The following is a 17,188-nucleotide window of genomic DNA, read 5'->3' as shown; positions in this document are numbered from 1 at the left end:
CCAGTGAATGTGCGTCCCTATTACATTCACCTCTGTGAACTCAGCCAGTGGCTGGATGAGACAGGCCCTGGTCTGTTCGGCTGCATTGGTAAGGTGTTTTAAAAGCCACTGCCGCCTCTGTAGATTATGCCCCTTGGCTGTTTTACCAAAATTAAGAATGCCTTAGGTTGATTGGCTCATCTTGTTTTATCAAAAAGCTTCAAGTGCAGTTGTGGATATTTCTGCTTGCCCTCCTGATGACCTGAAACTTTAGAGCAGATGTGATTATTGCCATTTTCACTACTAAAAAAGGGGGAAACGAGAAGATGATACAGCACAATACAGGTGAAGCTACGAAGGGTAGAGGCAGGCCATCTACAAAACACTACAGCTTCCAAATTTGTGTTCTTGGAAACCTACAAAACCGACATTTTCTGAAAAGCGAACTCACCCAACTTGGTAAGGCCTCTACATGGTGCCCCTTTGGTGCAGGCTGGCACCGGCATGGCAGCTGGGACCAGCCACGGACGCAGCCCTAGCATGTGTCTGGGGTCTGCTGTTTGCTTAGAGTTTATTTTCTTTGCAGCCTTATTACAATGAGGCTGTATTTCCATCAAATCGGTGAATTGTATGTTTGGTGAATTATATCTCAGTAAAGCTGTATAAAAAAAAATTAGGCTATATTTCTTCTGACCCAGGTTTTGTAACCCGTATGTCCTTTCAGGGAAATAAAATGTTCATAGGCTGGTTAAGCCACTGTTGACCCCCAAACGAGATGAGCGAAAGGTAACCTTATTACAAAGATGGAGAGCCGCCAGCATTATCCCACACTCTGTCCCAACCCTCAGGTGGCTATAGAATTGGAATACGTATTTTTCTGCGTATTTGGAGTTGGTTTCAATTCTAGGAACTTCTCAGACTTTCCCTATTCAATTTAAATCGAAAGACATTTGAGTAGCAGCAAAGTGAAAAACCAAACATTATAGAAAATGCTCATCTATTGCAAATGAGAGTTATTAAAATGGAGAGCTGTGTTTCTGAACAAGTCTTGGCATAAACACGTCTTAAATGCTCAACAATCTGAAATGGGAGCAAAGCAGTAGCAGCTAAGATTTTCCTACAATCAAAATAGTATGACTGAGCGCAGTTCTGGAAGATAGAAATAAATGTATCAAATCACACTAACATATTTAGGTAGTCTCACTTTTAAAAACAGTATTCTATCAAAAGCTTGACCAAATAGATCTGCCAGCTAAGAGAAACATTAAATATTTAATTTACAATAATATTATTGCTCTCTTTGAGAATTGCAGCTAGACCTTGAGATTATCAAAATGGCTCTGACACCTTTAAAGAAAAAGGAGGCTGTTGTCATGGTAACTCAGTTGTTTATTACACTTTTTCTTATAAGTAGAGGTACTCAGTAGTCACTATTACAACTGCTTCGAAGGACTACAGCCACTCTACTTGACAGACTATTAGTGATTAGAGCACTTCAGAATTCACTGGAAATCTCTAGAAGTTATTACCAAGTTATTAGCATAGACCCTAAACAGACCTTCAAAATACATTTTATAGCTTTGCAAAACAGATTCTAAGTCTGCCAAAGGTAGTTGCTTTTATTCGTTGAGGCATTAATTGGAATTTAAAAAATTAAAAGCTGAAGTTTGCAAGATTGGTTCATTAGGTGCTCACTGGAAGCCCTGGGTGAGTGGGGAGAGCCTGGGCGCTCAGTGAAAGCACCCAGCACGCTCCTGGGCTCACGATCAGAACGCACAAAAGGCTTGATGGACATGTACTTTTGAACCTGTTGGAGAGGAAGGCATTGAAGATAGAGATTATACGTCATCAAGTAGTAGAGTGCACAGCTGTTAAACCTATCTATCCAGGCGAGAGGAGGCGGGAGTCAGCTGGTAAGATCGGGCTCAGCAGTGGCCAGTGAAGAGCTCACACGTGATTTGAAAATGTGCACACTCCGCCTTGGTGTCCTGGGACTCTTCTGACCTCCCGAACTCAAGCTGGAAGTGGGAGGTTTACTCGAGTGTCTGTGTCTCACAGTGCTGTTTTGGCTGTTGTCTAGCATTTATCGCTAGAATTCTTTTTCACTCTACCTTCAGGTGGTTAGACGATGCTATTGTTGACGAGATCACTCCCAAACTGATCCGGGATTGGCCCAATACTTACACCTACACGAAGGCCTTGGGAGAGATGGTGGTGCACCAGGAGAGCGGGAACCTCAACATCGCCATCGTGAGGCCGTCCATTGTGGGAGCTACCTGGCAGGAGCCCTTCCCAGTAAGGCCACTCACACGGATCCCTTGCTCAGCTTCCAAGCCTGCGTCCTTCTAGCTCCATTACTTTCTCTCTCTCTCTCTCTCTCTCTCTCTCTCTCTCTCTCTCTCTCTCTCTCGCTTTCTCTCTCTCCAGGATGTATAGCTGAGTTAGAAAATCAAACACAAACCCATTTTAACTGGGAAAAATTCCACATTTGGTTCAGGAATTATTCAGCACAAGGCCCCCCTGGGACCTACACCAACTGCTGTGGAGCTGGGTGGAGATCTCAAATCAGCTTCTCATTAATGCTAGTCTTAGAGTTTCCATAGGCGATAGTTTCATTTCTTGCCTTTCCCAATGTAGTTTAAATACACCAGAATGTTCTTTATGGCAAAATAGGTGGTATTATGTCTGCCAGGATAAGTAAGTATCACAAAGTCACAGAAGCTGTTCAGTTTAGAAATAACAACTTTTAACCTCTGTATACTGCTCTATGCTTTTGAAAGCACTTTGGATTATACTATCTTCTTCGAAGCAATTCTGTGAAGTTTTAGGGCCACGCAAAGTTGAGCTCCACTACTTAATGACAATGCAGATTTTGAAGTTGTCTCGTTTGTAAAACGGGTCTGTAACTACCCACTTTGGAGGGGTGACCAAATGAGGCAAATATGGGGAGTGCGGAGCAGTGCCGGGTCCTGAGTGAAAGGCTCAGGAAAGAGTCCCTTCTTCTCCTCCTCTCTTCTGTCTCCTCTTCCACTTTACACACGCATTTCAACTTTTACAGATAAAGAAGCAGACATAATAAGGTCAACTGACTTGCTCGGGGCTGAAAAGACAAATTCAAAATGACATTTTCCTCCAACTGCTCCTGAACATAATCTTCCCTCTAACATCTCTAAGCAAGCTACATAGATTAGATAGATAGATAGATAGATAGATAGATAGATAGATAGATAGATAGATGATAGATAGATAGATAGATAAAGAAAGAAAGAAAGAAAGAAAGAAAGAAAGAAAGAAAGAAAGAAACAAAGAAAGAAAGAAAGAAAGAAAGAAAGAAAAGAATGGCATTGCTCTTAAAACGCTCAAGAAATGGATAATTCCTACAAATCATGTTTGAAATGTTCCCCTGGGAGACAAAATCAGGTCCCAGACAGAGGAAGATGATGGTTGATGAATTGGTTAGCAGATCATGATATTAATACAAGGTCCAGTTTAGCCCCTAAGATGTCATTAAAACTCTCCATGACTCCTGCCGGCAGAATGTCAATTCTTGCACAAATAAAAGGCAGAAACGTTGCCATTGGCTTTTGTTGTTCTGTGAGAACTCCAGGAACAGACAGTTCCACTGGCTGGGACCTCAGTGCTGCTGTTTGAAACGGATTAAGATTAGGCTGCAAATGTTCCAAAGGTATTAAAATTCTCTGACATGTATGACCAAGAGATCTTCTTCTTCCTTTTTTTTTAGGGTTGGGTTGATAATGTAAACGGACCCAGTGGGCTCATTATTGCGGTATGTATAATGATGTGGCAATAACTCCTTGAAATGTGGTGGAGGGACAGTAACTAACAACATGCTTAGTGTTGGTTTAGCTTCATTGATCCAAAACCATAAATGTTACTTTACTAACTGCAATCGAAGCATCTTATCTCAGTTTTGCTGATTGAAAAATAGAGGCAGGATGAAATTACTTTGGTTTTTGGATTTTATTACCAGAAAAACTGACATGCTGTGATAATCAATTACCATTTAAGAATTTGGTTTTGGAAAGCCTTTGAGCATTGAAGACCATGTCTGTAGTTCCCTTTCATCCCACTAGATGGGGGTGTTTCCTCCTTTTCGTTGTTCATTAATGGCTTGAATTAACGCAGAGAACTGGTTATACAATCAAAATTCACAAAGATGATAAAATTCTTGATTATAAAACACATGCAAGAATTTATGTGCGTGGCTATAGGTTACATAAATGCATAAAATACATCAATAACCAGTTCTTAATAAATATAAGAAAGAGAGCTACCAATGGAGCAAAATTTTCAAATTAAAAATTGACGACTATAAGAAACTTTTCAACAATAATTCTCTCACAGACAAAGAGAAACGTGAATGGTTCCTTTAGGTCAGCAGCCCTTTGCGAGTGTCTGCCTGCAGTGAAGACTGAGCCGGTCTGAGCCGGGCTGCTTCACAGTCCGTGTTGACGCATTCTAGGACCGCAACCGCCACGCACTTCTCTGAGTTTAAATCTTACAAACTCAACTACAGACTCGGCCTCTGTTCTCAGAGCTAGGTCAACACGAATTAAGATACAAACATAAGACAGTGAGTTATGACTACTCATCAAAGACAGTGTTAATGAACTTTCTGATTTCTTTTATTTTCTAGCAGCTTCCAGCTTCTCTCTTTTTGTTCTCTACCTGCCCTCTTTTTTAAGACTTAGTTAGGGTAAACATTTGGTAACTTAGAACATCATTATTTTAACATGACCCTAGGGGTATGTTCCGTGACATTGTTTATAAAATTCCACAGTTATTCAAGTTATCTAAAATTTTCCAGTCCTCTCTCCATACATCTGCCTAAGTGTGTTCACCATTGTTTTCTGTGCTCCTGCATATGTCTCACCAGGAGATTGCCAGAGTCCAAGCTTTATTTACACTCTGAAGAGGGGAGAAGGAGAATGAGAAGGAGAGAAACATCAATTAGTTCCCTCTCCTATGTGCCCTTGACAGGAGACAGAACCTGCAACTCAGTTCCAAAGGTGGGGACAAAGAAGACCAAAGTTTTTCACTTGGACTCTAGACTTCTGGTCAAGACGGAAGCATAGGTAAACATGACTCACCTCCTTAAACAACCACAGCAAAAATCACAACTAAACTACAAAACAGCTATCACCCAGATTTGCCAGAAGATTGAGCTGTATGGAAGTCCGATAACCAAGGAATTAAAGAAGCCATATTCATTCAGATGGGCAGGAGAGGCAGAGACAGGAAGATTCAGAGACATGGAACAGGCGGTCCCACACTCACCTGCGGTGGATTAAAAATGGGAGGGATATCTCTGGAGTGAGGAATCCCAGCCCCACACCAGGCCTCCCAGCCCAGAGTCCCAGTGCCAGGAAGATAAGTCTCCATAACTTCTGGCTGCCAAAACCAGTGGGGGTTGGGGCTGCAGAATAAACTGCAGGATTGTCAGGCATCTCCTCTTAAAGGGTCTGCAGTGAACTTCGGACTTACACAGACTCACTCCCTCTGGACTCCAGCACCAGGACACCAACTTGAAGGGCAGTAGTGGCATAAGGGGAGAAACTGAAGTGTCTGGCATCAGGGTGAGTGCTGGGGGACAGCTCCCTCCCAGAGAGAACTCCAGAGGCCAGGCAGAAGCATTGTCCTTTTTCTAAGCCCTCCCCACACAGAACTACAGAGTGGCGACACCATATCTGAGATTTCATCAACCTGGTTCACACAGGTCACCCTGCCCTGGTGATTACCTAAGGCTCCACTCCATCCAACTTATGGGCGTGCTTTTCCACAACAGGCATGCTACTAACACAGGGAGTAAAAGTAGCTCTACCTAACACACAGAAACAAACACAGGGAGGCTGCCAAATTGAGGACAAAGAAATGAGGACCAAACGAAAGAACAGAACAAAACTCCAGGAAAAGAAGTAAAGAAAATGGAGACAAGCAATCCATCAGATTCGAAGTCCAAAACACTGGTTATCAGGATGCTCAAGGCACTCATTGGGTACTTCAACAGCATAAAAAAGATCCAGGCAGAAATGAAGGTTACACTAAGTGAAATAAAGAAAAATTCACAGGGAACCAACAGTGGAGTAGAGGTTGCTGAGAATCAAATCAATGATGTAGAACACATGGAAGAAAAAATTCAATCAGAACAGCAAGAAGAAAAAATTTTTTTAAAAGAGGATATTTTTGTATCTATTTTTATAGACTCACTGTCAGGAGTCTCTGGGATAATTTCAAACATACCAACATTTGAATCATAGGGGTCCTGGAAGGAGAAGAGAAAGAGCGAGAAATTGGAAATCTATTTGAGAAAAATAATGAAATAAAACTTTCTGAATTTGGTGAAGGAAATAGACATAGAAGGAAGCACAGGGAGCCCCAAACAAGATGGACCCAAAGAGGCCCACACCAAGACACATCATAAAGGAAATGCCAAATGTTAAAGATAAAGAGAGAATCTTAAAAGCAGCAAGAGAAAAGCAGTTACCTACAAAGGAGTTCCCATAAGACTGTTAGCTGATTTCTCAAAAGAAACTTTGTAGACTAGAAGGGACTGGCAAGAAGTATTCAAAGTGATGAAAAGCATGGACCTACATCCAAGATCACTCAATGCAGCAAAGCTATCATTTAGAATTGAAGGGCAGATAAAGTGCTTCCCAGGCAAAGTAAAGCTAAAGGAGTTCATCCTTACCATGTGATTATTGTATGAAATGTTAAAGGGACTTACTGAAGAAAAAGAAGATCAAAACTATGCACATTAAAATGGCAATAAATTTACAACAATCAAAAATTGAATCTAAAAAACAAACTAAGCAAACAAGCAGAACAGAAACAGAATCATAAATATGGAGATCATTTAGATGGTTACCAGTTGGGAGGGGAAGAAGGAGAATGGAGGATAAGGTATAGGGATTAAGGAGTACAAATAGGTAGGTACAGAATAGGCAGAGGGAGGTTAAGAATAGTATAGAAAATGGAGAAGCCAAAGAACTTACATGCATGACCCAAAGACATGAACTAAGGTGGGGGGGATTACTGGAAAGAATAGGGGGTACTGGGTGGAGGGGAGCAAAGGGTGAAAATTGGGACAACTGTAATAGCATAATCAATAAAATATATTTTAAAAAATAAAATAATTACAATTTTCAAACTGGTATCTTATGTCCAAAGGAATCAATTACAAGAAAAGAGAAATTAGAAACGTAAGAAAGTGCTAACAACCACTAAATTCGATGTGGGAAATATGCAAGGTATAAATAATCAATTACTTCATAGAATAAACAAAAATACTTATTTACTGACTTATTCATTGGCATGACTTATCATTAACACGAATAATTCCCGATTCTTGCATCAGTACAGCATTTGTGATCTGTGAGGTGAACTAAGATACCAAGTGAAAAGTAAGTAACGGTGGTCTTTTCCAAAGGAATAACAAAGTTGTTCAATGGTAGAATTTTATTAGTTTTTAAAGGTTTTACTTACTTATTTTTTCAGAGAGGGGACAAAGGAGGGAGACAGAGAGGGCGAGAAACACTGATGTGTGAGAGAAGCATCCGTTGGTTGCTGTGGTACTCACCCTGATCTGGGACCAAACCTGCAGCCCAGGCATACATGCTGACAGGGGACCGAACTGGTGGCTTTTCTCTGTTCAGATGACACCCAAGCAACTGAGCCACACTGGTCAGGGCAGAAATTTACTAATTTAAAAACATAAATATGTCTTAAACTTTTAGGGTCTGCTGTTGCTTGTGAGCTAGTAAGCACTAGCAGAAAACAGCAAAATTTGAGTAGTAAACTAATACAGTATTAATGGGAAATTGGTAGACCTTAATTCTTAAAATGTCTTATGAATTAATTTTTAAGATGTGAAAAACTATTCTTGGTGTTTGTTAATTAATTAAATTTATCACCTTTCACAAATTTGAGAGATTTCAGTCCCTAAAGGATCTTAGGACTACTCACTAGTGGTTCATAGAAATGTTGGCATTTGAGATGTACGTGACTGGGAAGCTGGCTAGTCTGAGAGATTTCAGCCGTTGTATGGTAACCTAGTAAGGGGTGAATCAATGCTAGCTGTTATTCCTAACAGCATCATTACTAGCCCCTGCTGTTACCTAAGATCTGGCTCAATATACTATGTTCTTCTTCCCATGCAGACTGGGAAAGGCTTTCTCCGGGCCCTAAGAGGTACTCCAATGGCTGTGGCAGATCTAATTCCAGTCGATACGGTCGTCAATCTCACCTTGGCTGTAGGATGGTACACAGCAGTTCACAGGTGTGGATGCTAGGCTGGCTTTCAAAGATTTGGTAATAAGGAGGGTAAATATATTAGGCTTATTTTTGAAATATATGCATTTTATTATAGGAGACCCCACATGAGCGAGGGTACCTGCTCCAATAATTTACAGAGCTCCAAGTATGCCCTCATCTGGGCAGAGTTGTTTTACTGGTACTGCTTCATGCTTCTGCATTGGTCGTAAAGTAACAAGCGCTTCATGTTAGCCAGAAAATTATTGATAACTAAAATGCCTCTCTTTGTATTTAGTAATCTAGTATAGAGCTTCTTTTTTAAGGCAACGGAGATAAAAATGGGTGAAATAAGAACATCTTCTATATTTCATGGACCTATTCAGTCCCTGATAAATGCCAAAAGTTCAGCTCACCATGGGTGAGGTATTTCCTAGTGCAGACAGAAAAAAAAGAGGTTGTTTGTATTCTGGGCTTTGTTAGTAAATGATAAATTAAATATTTTTTTTTTCTTATTTGATGTGAGACATTTAGATATTTCCCAAACCAGCAGGACTTAGCTGGATTTAGGAAAAAACTTAGCCTATAGTTTTGCCCAACAAACATGTTCCTAAGTTGGAAATACGATGGGCTTTCTCATCGTGACACCTCATTTGCTCCGCAGCTACATCAGCCTGTCTGAGATCTCTTTCATACACACACGCACACACACAAACACACACTCTTCCTAGACCCCTTCCATTGTGCTTATTAACCCAAAGAAGGAACAAAAGAAGGAAGGTGGCCTGGGTTGCCTTACTCGTGAGCGTTATTGAAACAACCTTGTCTAAATATTATTTTCCCGTAGCTTCCTTTCATTAGTTCTTCATTTTGTTGCCTTTATCTAAATTTTCTTTTCTTTTCCAGACCTAAGTCAACGTTAATCTACCACTGTACATCTAGTAACTTCAATCCCTGTCACTGGGGCAAAATGGGTAAGTGCCTGGAGCGAGGTTAACCACTAGGTCTACCGCCAGGACGAACAATTAGACAAGGTGTGTCACGGCGCTTAGAGTTTAATGGGGGAAAAGTGCACAAACAACTAAGTAGAGAGATAAAATATTTACAGTTCATAGGTGTGTAAGAGTTATCTAGAATGTACCAAAGAAGGGTCAGTGGGAAGATCCGCACGGTTGTAAGCAATAAGGGGTCCGATGGCTAAGGAGATTTTTAACAGTGAGTAAAGCCAGGTAGAAGTCAGTGAGCATGAGCGATGTCCGTGACAAACAAACACTGCTCCTGCCGCGGCCGCTGCTCCCAGGCGCACCCGCTGCCCCATTGCTACGTCCCTGACAATGGGACAGGACCAAGTAGATTTAGAAAAGGCCAATAATATAAACTTTTATTATGGGTTAGTAATACTCTTATTAGTTGTGCAGTTAGCCATGAAAGTAACCTTGAAAGTATCTTGTCGACAAAATCAATCCTGCGTAGAATAGAAACTGAACCAATCGTGTGCTCCTTCGTCAATTTAGGAGTTGATTTTCTTGTCAATATCTGAAACTTTAGATGGTCTAGCTGGGTTTTTTTAGGTACTAGATATAGAAAAAAATGAAATGGACTTAATTCATTAGAATTTGATTTCTAATTCAGAACATTGGGCTGTGCTATTCCATTTGCAAAGTTGTTACTTAAGTGAAAATTAAATGAAATTCTCTAGCAGCAAAATTCTTTAGAACATATATCTGGTTATTTAAATTATATGTCTAAATAATTCTGAAAACCCTTGGAAATAAAAATAAATCTCCTCTACCTCAGGAACAGAATGAAGATATCACTCATAAAAAGAGGCATTAATAGATGCAAACAAGATATTTTAAGCTCTTAAAGATGCTACATGTAAATTTTATTCTGAGATTCAAACTAGTCTTCTGTCATGCTAAAAATTCTTAGTATCTGTTCTATAGAATTATAGAATCTCATAATAGAAAGTGATCTTAAAAATAATCTAGGCGGTTTGCTTTATTTTACATATGAGACTCAGCGAGAGTAAATGATCTATTTCAAATTCAGATGGGGAGCTGGTGCCTGAAATAGAAGACAGTTTTCTTGCCTCCCTTGAATTTGCTCTAATCACTCCACTAGTGATTCTTAAAAGTGAATATGAATTCCTCCTGGAGGAAAAGAGTCCAGATTCTTGAGTCAGATCCTTCTTTTAAATAGAACAATAATCATATTACTAAAATAATGGATGTCTTCATCATAACTGAATAACAAATTTAGGCATATTCTTTGAAAGTTTTATATAGACAAAATAAAAATTGAATACAAATGAATAGCTTTGGAAAATAATTGCTGAATTTACAGATTTATATTTAAAGTTCTTAATGAGTTTTTACCTAAGTAATAATAAAAAAATTAAAAATATTATGAAAAACCCCCCTAGAGATAAGAGTGGACAATTGAGTCTGCCATGAGAAGGAGAAATCCCGAAGAAATAAAAGCCAGCGGCACTCAAAGTGAACCAGCATGGAGGAACCCTGCCATTACAGTCTCTCTATTCCCTAAACCCTCAGGGGTAAGGTTTAAGTAACCCTTTATCAAGGTTTAAGTAAAATGTTAAGAAACTTTCCTGATGGTTCTGCAAGTAATGATCCAAACAAGGAAATAAGGTCCCTAAGCTCTATCTTGGGACTTTTGGAATAGACTAGATAACCTTGGAATTGAATGATGTATTGAAATTTTTCTGAACAATGCATCACTGTGCTGATTAAAACTATTTCCCCCCAGAAATTGTTTAACAGTAAAGATTTCAGGAAGAGGACTCAAAGTCTTAACCTATTCACAATGCCATGACTACTTGCCAGGATAAAAATCTTTTTAAAAAAAAAGATTTTATTTATTTATTTTTAGTGAGAGGGGAAGGGAGGAAGAGAGGGAGAGAAACATCAATATGTGGTTGCCTCTTGAGCTCCCCCTACTGGGACCTGGCCCACAACTCAGGCATGTGCCCTGACTGGGGAATTGAACCAGGGACCCCTTGGTTTGCAGGCTGGCACTCAATCCACTGAGCCACACCAGGCAGGGCAATGCCAGGACAAAAATCTTAATACTGTCTCAGAGATTGATTCCTGACTCCACACAGCCAGCCCTTATTCTTTATTGTTTTGGCCCATTTTCAAATGCCATCCTCCACAATGGGCTCAAATGCTCTAGACTTACCACTTACTCTATTTTTTTTCCCCAGGATTCCAAATCTTGGCAACCTGTGAAAAAATCCCATTTGAGAGAGCTTTTAGGAGGCCATATGCTGACTTCACAACCAACACCATCACAACCCAGTACCAGAATGCGGTCAGCCACTGGGCCCCTGCCATCATCTATGACCTCTATCTCCGGCTCACAGGAAGGAAGCCCAGGTGAGAGGCTGGGGCACCAGCTTTAAGAGCGTCACTGCATGGAAGAGTAGGGCCCAAAGTCCTTAGCCCTTACTGCAGCTGGGATCAAAGGTGACAACTGAACCTAAAACAGTACACACACACACACACATACAGACAGTTTGGGACAACTGAAACAATAGTGGTGAGAAGCCCCAGAGGACCCCTACTTTAAAAATCCTTCATCATAAGAAAGGAAGTTAAATGTTAAGGAACTTGCTTGATGAATTCAGCAAATAATCATACACCCCAAAAGAAAAGCATCCAAGACCCTGTGCCTGGATTGTTAGGTAATCTAAAAGAAAGAAAAAAAGAAAAGAAAAAAATGATAAATTGTTAGGTAATCTTCAAATATGCAATGACAGTAACAGCCTCTCACACATGGAAAGATGCATGATGACTTCCTTTTCCTTCTCACAACCACCCAAGGAGCACATTCTTATCATCCCAATTTGGCAAATGGGGAAACAGAAGCTAAGGGAAGAATTTCAAATAGTCTCAAAGAAAATTGATAGAGGAAAGATTTGGAGAAATCTGAACTATCTAGATATCTATACAGCCACCTAGAGGTGAGTGAAGAAATGAGTGGAATCGGGGTGGAGTGAAAAATGTACAGATGCTGAGGCAGCTCTGTCACCAAGCGGCCGTGACAGGACATACTCATTTCTCTCTGTCTCACTTAATTGTTAGAGGTGTCTGAGGAGTCATTATTATTACAATTACCAAAGGCAATTGCTGCAGTGAAGAATCAGAAATATGAAGTCTTGCCTTCTGTGCTAGCTTCTTGATAAAGGAGGAAGTCTCTCTCAGTATGATTAATTTCCATTCTTGTTAGCAGAGCCAATGACTAAAACCTAGGCTATGTAGACTTTCTCCAAATTTTGCAGAGACCTTCTTAAGAGCTCGTAAGTCAGTTATGGTCAGCTTCTCCTTGAGGAAAGAGAAAAGGGGACACTGTGGCTATGGGGAAGATATTTGTATGGGGCTTATTACATAAAGATGGGAAAAAAAGAAAAACTAAACATTGTAAGCACAAATGCTAAAAATTTAAAAATACACCAGGGGTAGAAGAAGACCTGGATAAAGACCAAAGTTCAAGAGGCAGAAAAGAAAAACACGGGAGGAAGGGGCCCAATAAAAATCTTTATGAATTTTGTTCATGAGAAATTAAATTATAGTATTTGTGGGAAATGGGTAAGTTTGTTTTGTGATAGAAATTTTAAGAATAATCTTTATGGCAGAAAATGCTAGAATCCTTCTAGACCCTTTGCCTCCCCAAGTGTGTTTGTGTGTGATCTATACATTTACAACCACATGTGGAAATATATATACTTTTGCTCTGAGGTAAACAAATACAGTCCCATACATACAATGATATTGTACAGTGATAATTTTAAGACTGAAAATAAATCTGCCCTGACCGGTAGAGCTCAGGTAGTTGGGCATCATACTGCAAACCAAAAGGTTGGTGGTTTGATTCCCAGTCAGAGCACATGCCTGGGTTGCAGGTTTGGTCTTCAGTCAGTGGGCATATGAGAGGCAGCTGATAGATGTTTCTCTCCCTGTCTTTCTCCCTCTCTTAAAATCAAAAATAAAATTTTATAAATTTAACAAAAAGAATAAAAATAAGTCCATTGAAATCACATCCATTACATCGGAGTTATAAAATGGATAAAGAATGCCCTACTCCATTTGGTCAGTAACAGTAGAACACCAGGGATTGGGTGGCTTATAAACAGTGCGATTTATTCCCCACAGTGCTGGAGCCTGGGCAGCCTAAGATCCTGATGTGCGGGCAGATGGGTGTGTGCCGAGAGCCCGCTGCCGTGCCCCTAGACAGCCATCTGCTTTCGTGCCCTCACGTGCTGCGAGGGCCGAGGGAGCCTTCTGGGGTGTCTCTGATAAGAGCTCTTCCTCTAAATACCATCACATTAGGGGAAATAAGTTTTGCCATGCAAATTTCAGGGGAACATAAGTATTTAGTCTATGGCAAAGATGTTAGAAAATAATAGCTAAATGGAACCCTGTTAGGACACTTCTATCAATGAACAATGATTTTACCTCCTACCTAAGAATTTCCCGTGATACAATGAGAGAAGTACCTCATGAGTCATTAGATAAATGGGCATTAGGATTGACCAGAAAGAAGACCCAATTCCCAAAACAGCATCATAAGTCATTAGTGGGTCAACTACAATAATCACTACTCCCAAGATATGCCTGATACGGTGAAAATCAAATGTTCTGTAGGCCAAAGGTGATTTGTTGCCAGAAGACCTAGTTTGAGCATTAGCTATATGACCATAAACCTATTAATTCTTCTGTAAGATGAAGATAAGTAATATAGATCTTAATTTTAAAAAAATTTATTTTCGAGAGAGAGGAAGGGAAAGGAAGAGAGAAACATTGATGTAAGAGAGAAACCTGGATTCGTTGCTCCCCCATACGTGCCCTGACCGAGGATCGAACCCACAACCTAGGTATGTGTCCTGACCGGGAATTGAACTGGAACATTTTGGTGTACAGGACAACACTCCTACCAACCGAGCCACCCAGTCAGGGCAAGTAATACAGGTATTAACCTCACAGACTCATATTGTGAGGAGCAATAGGATCGTAGATGGAAGTTCTTTATAAATTGTTAGGTTGGGAAGTTCGCACAGCAGAACTGGCCCAAGTTCTGACCACAGGATTGGAGGATGGGGTCTGCTTTAAGTAATGGGACATGGGTGATAAGATTACAGAAGCAGAGGCTTTTTGAGGTCAAAGCTGGGTTGGAATTTTGGCTTGGACACCTATTTTGGCCATTTTATCTTAAGCTCACTTTACCCATTCATAAAAATGCAGACTTAGCCCTGACCAATGTGGCTCAGTTGGTTGGATATCATCTTGCAAAGCAAAAAAGTCACTGGTTCAATTCCCAGCCAGGACACATGCCTGGTTTGTTCATTTGGTCCCCAGACTTCATATTTCTCTCCCTTTCTTCCTCCCTTCCCCTCTCTCTAAGAATAAATAAAATACTTTTTAAATGCATATTTATACCTCCCTAACAGAGGCTATGAGAATTAGTGGAGATGGTTTTGAAAAGTATCAACACTATGCCTAACAAGAGTAGGTTATCAACAAATGTTATTTTCCCTTTCACTCTGAATTACAATGGACATTATGATTAGCACCTGGAGATACAAGGAGAGAAGCACCTCATGAGTCATGAGGCGTGTGGATGCTAATACAGTCAACACTTCTGCCAATAAACTATATGCTAAGACCTTGTGTCCATCTACTTTTTAAAAATCCAATAACATATAATAAAGAAGAGAAATAAGTTTTCTAATTGTCTAGCTCAAAATTCAAAGAATGAATTGTATGCTACTAAGGGTGGCTATCTGGCTTGGTTTTTAAAATGTTTGCTGCTCTCGAGAAGATGATAGAGGAGTTTGGTGGTATTAAAATGCTTCTTCAGCTTCAGCACCTTCCCTTCATTCAATAAAGAGTTGTTGTGGAAGGAAAATATGAATGAGTTTTAATGAAGATTGGAGGGAAAGAGGGAAGGAATTTTTAAAATATTTTTCTCAAAAATAATTTCTCATGCATTCCTAGGGAAGCAGGGAAGCAGCCATCTGTGCTGTGCTGATATTTGCTCCTTTCTGCTCTTTGCCTCAGGATGACAAAGCTCATGAATCGGCTTTTAAGGACTGTTTCTGTACTGGAGTATTTCGTCAACCGGAGCTGGGAATGGAGCACAAACAATACAGAAATGCTGATGTCCGAGCTGAGTCCCGAAGACCAGAGAGTAAGTGCAGCACTGCCTTAACCAACAGGGAAATCTTAACTCATTTGGAATTTGAATGCATTTGATCTGGAAAGCTGAAGAATAAAGTTTCAATTCTATACAGGTTTTTTTTTTTTTTCCACTAAGAAAATCAGTCCGTGCTATCAACACAAGTGCAGGAAACAAGTTTCGTGCGGGTAGGAGATCTAGGTTCTTGGACTTCGGTTGGCTTCTCACCACTGTTCTACAGTCACGTTTCATAACCTCACTCAGCTTTAATCCTTTGTTCACCCTCGTAGCGGTTATCTTTTCAGCAAACACTCTGTACCTCTGTCTTTCCCCTAACAGCCACAGCATATGACTTGATGAAAAATAATCATGGTATTGCTCATAAACTCTCTCTCATCCACTGTCCTTGTCATATCAAAACCACTAGTGCCTCTAAAGCTATATGGTTTCTTCCTATCTTTTAAAGCTAGCCTCTACTCTTTATTCTGTCCCATCTGGGGCCTCCCTCCATCAGCATCGTCCTCTCGCCAGCTTTGCCGATCTTACTCCCTGTAACTTCAGTGGTTCAGACTTGTATTTCTCAAAACAGGCCTTCACTTCCATTGCTTAGCATCAGTGCCATTCATTTCTTTACATGAGCTTCTTGCTGTCACAAACAGTAAATCTTTGCGTGTTTCTGAAGTTCACCAATACAGAGGTCTTTTGTGCTTTGTACGTGCTCCTAGCATTTCTGCTCGAGGAATCATGAGTTTCCTGAACGTGTCATTAGTTTTCAATTAAACTTTAAAGTTTTCACTCTCTTGATTGACATTTTTCAAGTATTTTTTTTAAAAAGCATTTCTTGGTGTAACTCGTTCTTGACAGCATGTAGAAGAAACCAAGTCATCTTGATAAACAAATGTTAGATGGGGAACTAGCCTCACATGCCCACTAAGGATTTCGCTTCTACAGTCTGGCCTCAGAGAGCATGATTCAAATCCAGATCCTAGAATTTAGGTCATGGAACCTAAAGGTTACTTGCAAAGTCAAATACTATACATGTTATATTGACAAGCTAGATGAGATTTAGAGGGATATTTTAACTGAAATCATGACTGAGTACCCATACAATTAACATGAGATAGAGCTATTTTCATAAATATTTACGTACCTTCACTAGACAGAATAATTCTAAGTACCTGTTTGAAATGCATGGATGCTGGATCAAACCAGTTTATTAAAAAACCTTCAAGTTATTGTACGTTGTTTTAAAACTTAGCTTCCAATGTTAGGTAGGCTTACTTTTAGAGCATTTTCTCCATGGAGTTTAGCCATCTAAATAATTCAAAAGGTAATAAATTTAGAGTTTCATTTTTTACACTTTACTATTTTAACCTAAAATAACTTAAAGTTTCATGAAAAATTAAATTTGCAATGGATTTCACATATGCTTTCAAATTATCTTATCAAAGACAATAGCCCTAAATACTTGGATTTAATGGCCCAACTCTGGTGTGGCTCAGCCTCCACTGTGATTTGCCATGTGGAACCAGGTTCTACACTAGGGTTTCATCGAAATCTAACTTAGAAAGTGAAATGGTATAAAAGTAAAGGTCTCTGTTCATATAGATGAATAAATAATATTGACGTATTTAGTGAAACTGTGGAAAAAGAACATATCCAAACAAAATAATTACAGAATTACTTTTGGAATGCAATTCAGCTTTTGGACAAGTCTGTGAAGTTCTTTGTAACTTGTTAATCT

The 17,188-nt window shown here is 39.8% G+C and overlaps 1 protein-coding gene across 1 annotated transcript in view; it reads left to right on the top strand.

The window, feature by feature from the left end:
• The window catches only part of FAR2 (fatty acyl-CoA reductase 2), a 120,995-nt gene that overhangs the window by 101,427 nt on the left and 2,380 nt on the right, over window positions 1–17,188 (top strand). Inside the window, exons 6-11 of the mRNA XM_045184083.2 lie at window positions 2,097–2,274; window positions 3,722–3,766; window positions 8,157–8,275; window positions 9,154–9,221; window positions 11,474–11,645; window positions 15,327–15,456. Of these exons, the coding sequence (XP_045040018.2) occupies window positions 2,097–2,274; window positions 3,722–3,766; window positions 8,157–8,275; window positions 9,154–9,221; window positions 11,474–11,645; window positions 15,327–15,456 (712 nt within the window). The remainder of the gene's footprint in view (window positions 1–2,096; window positions 2,275–3,721; window positions 3,767–8,156; window positions 8,276–9,153; window positions 9,222–11,473; window positions 11,646–15,326; window positions 15,457–17,188) is intronic.

Source organism: Desmodus rotundus, chromosome 3, assembly GCF_022682495.2.
Source record: "Desmodus rotundus isolate HL8 chromosome 3, HLdesRot8A.1, whole genome shotgun sequence".
Lineage (NCBI taxonomy): Eukaryota > Metazoa > Chordata > Mammalia > Chiroptera > Phyllostomidae > Desmodus > Desmodus rotundus.
Note: the sequence above shows the minus strand (reverse complement) of the source record. Positions and strands in the feature narration are given on the sequence as shown.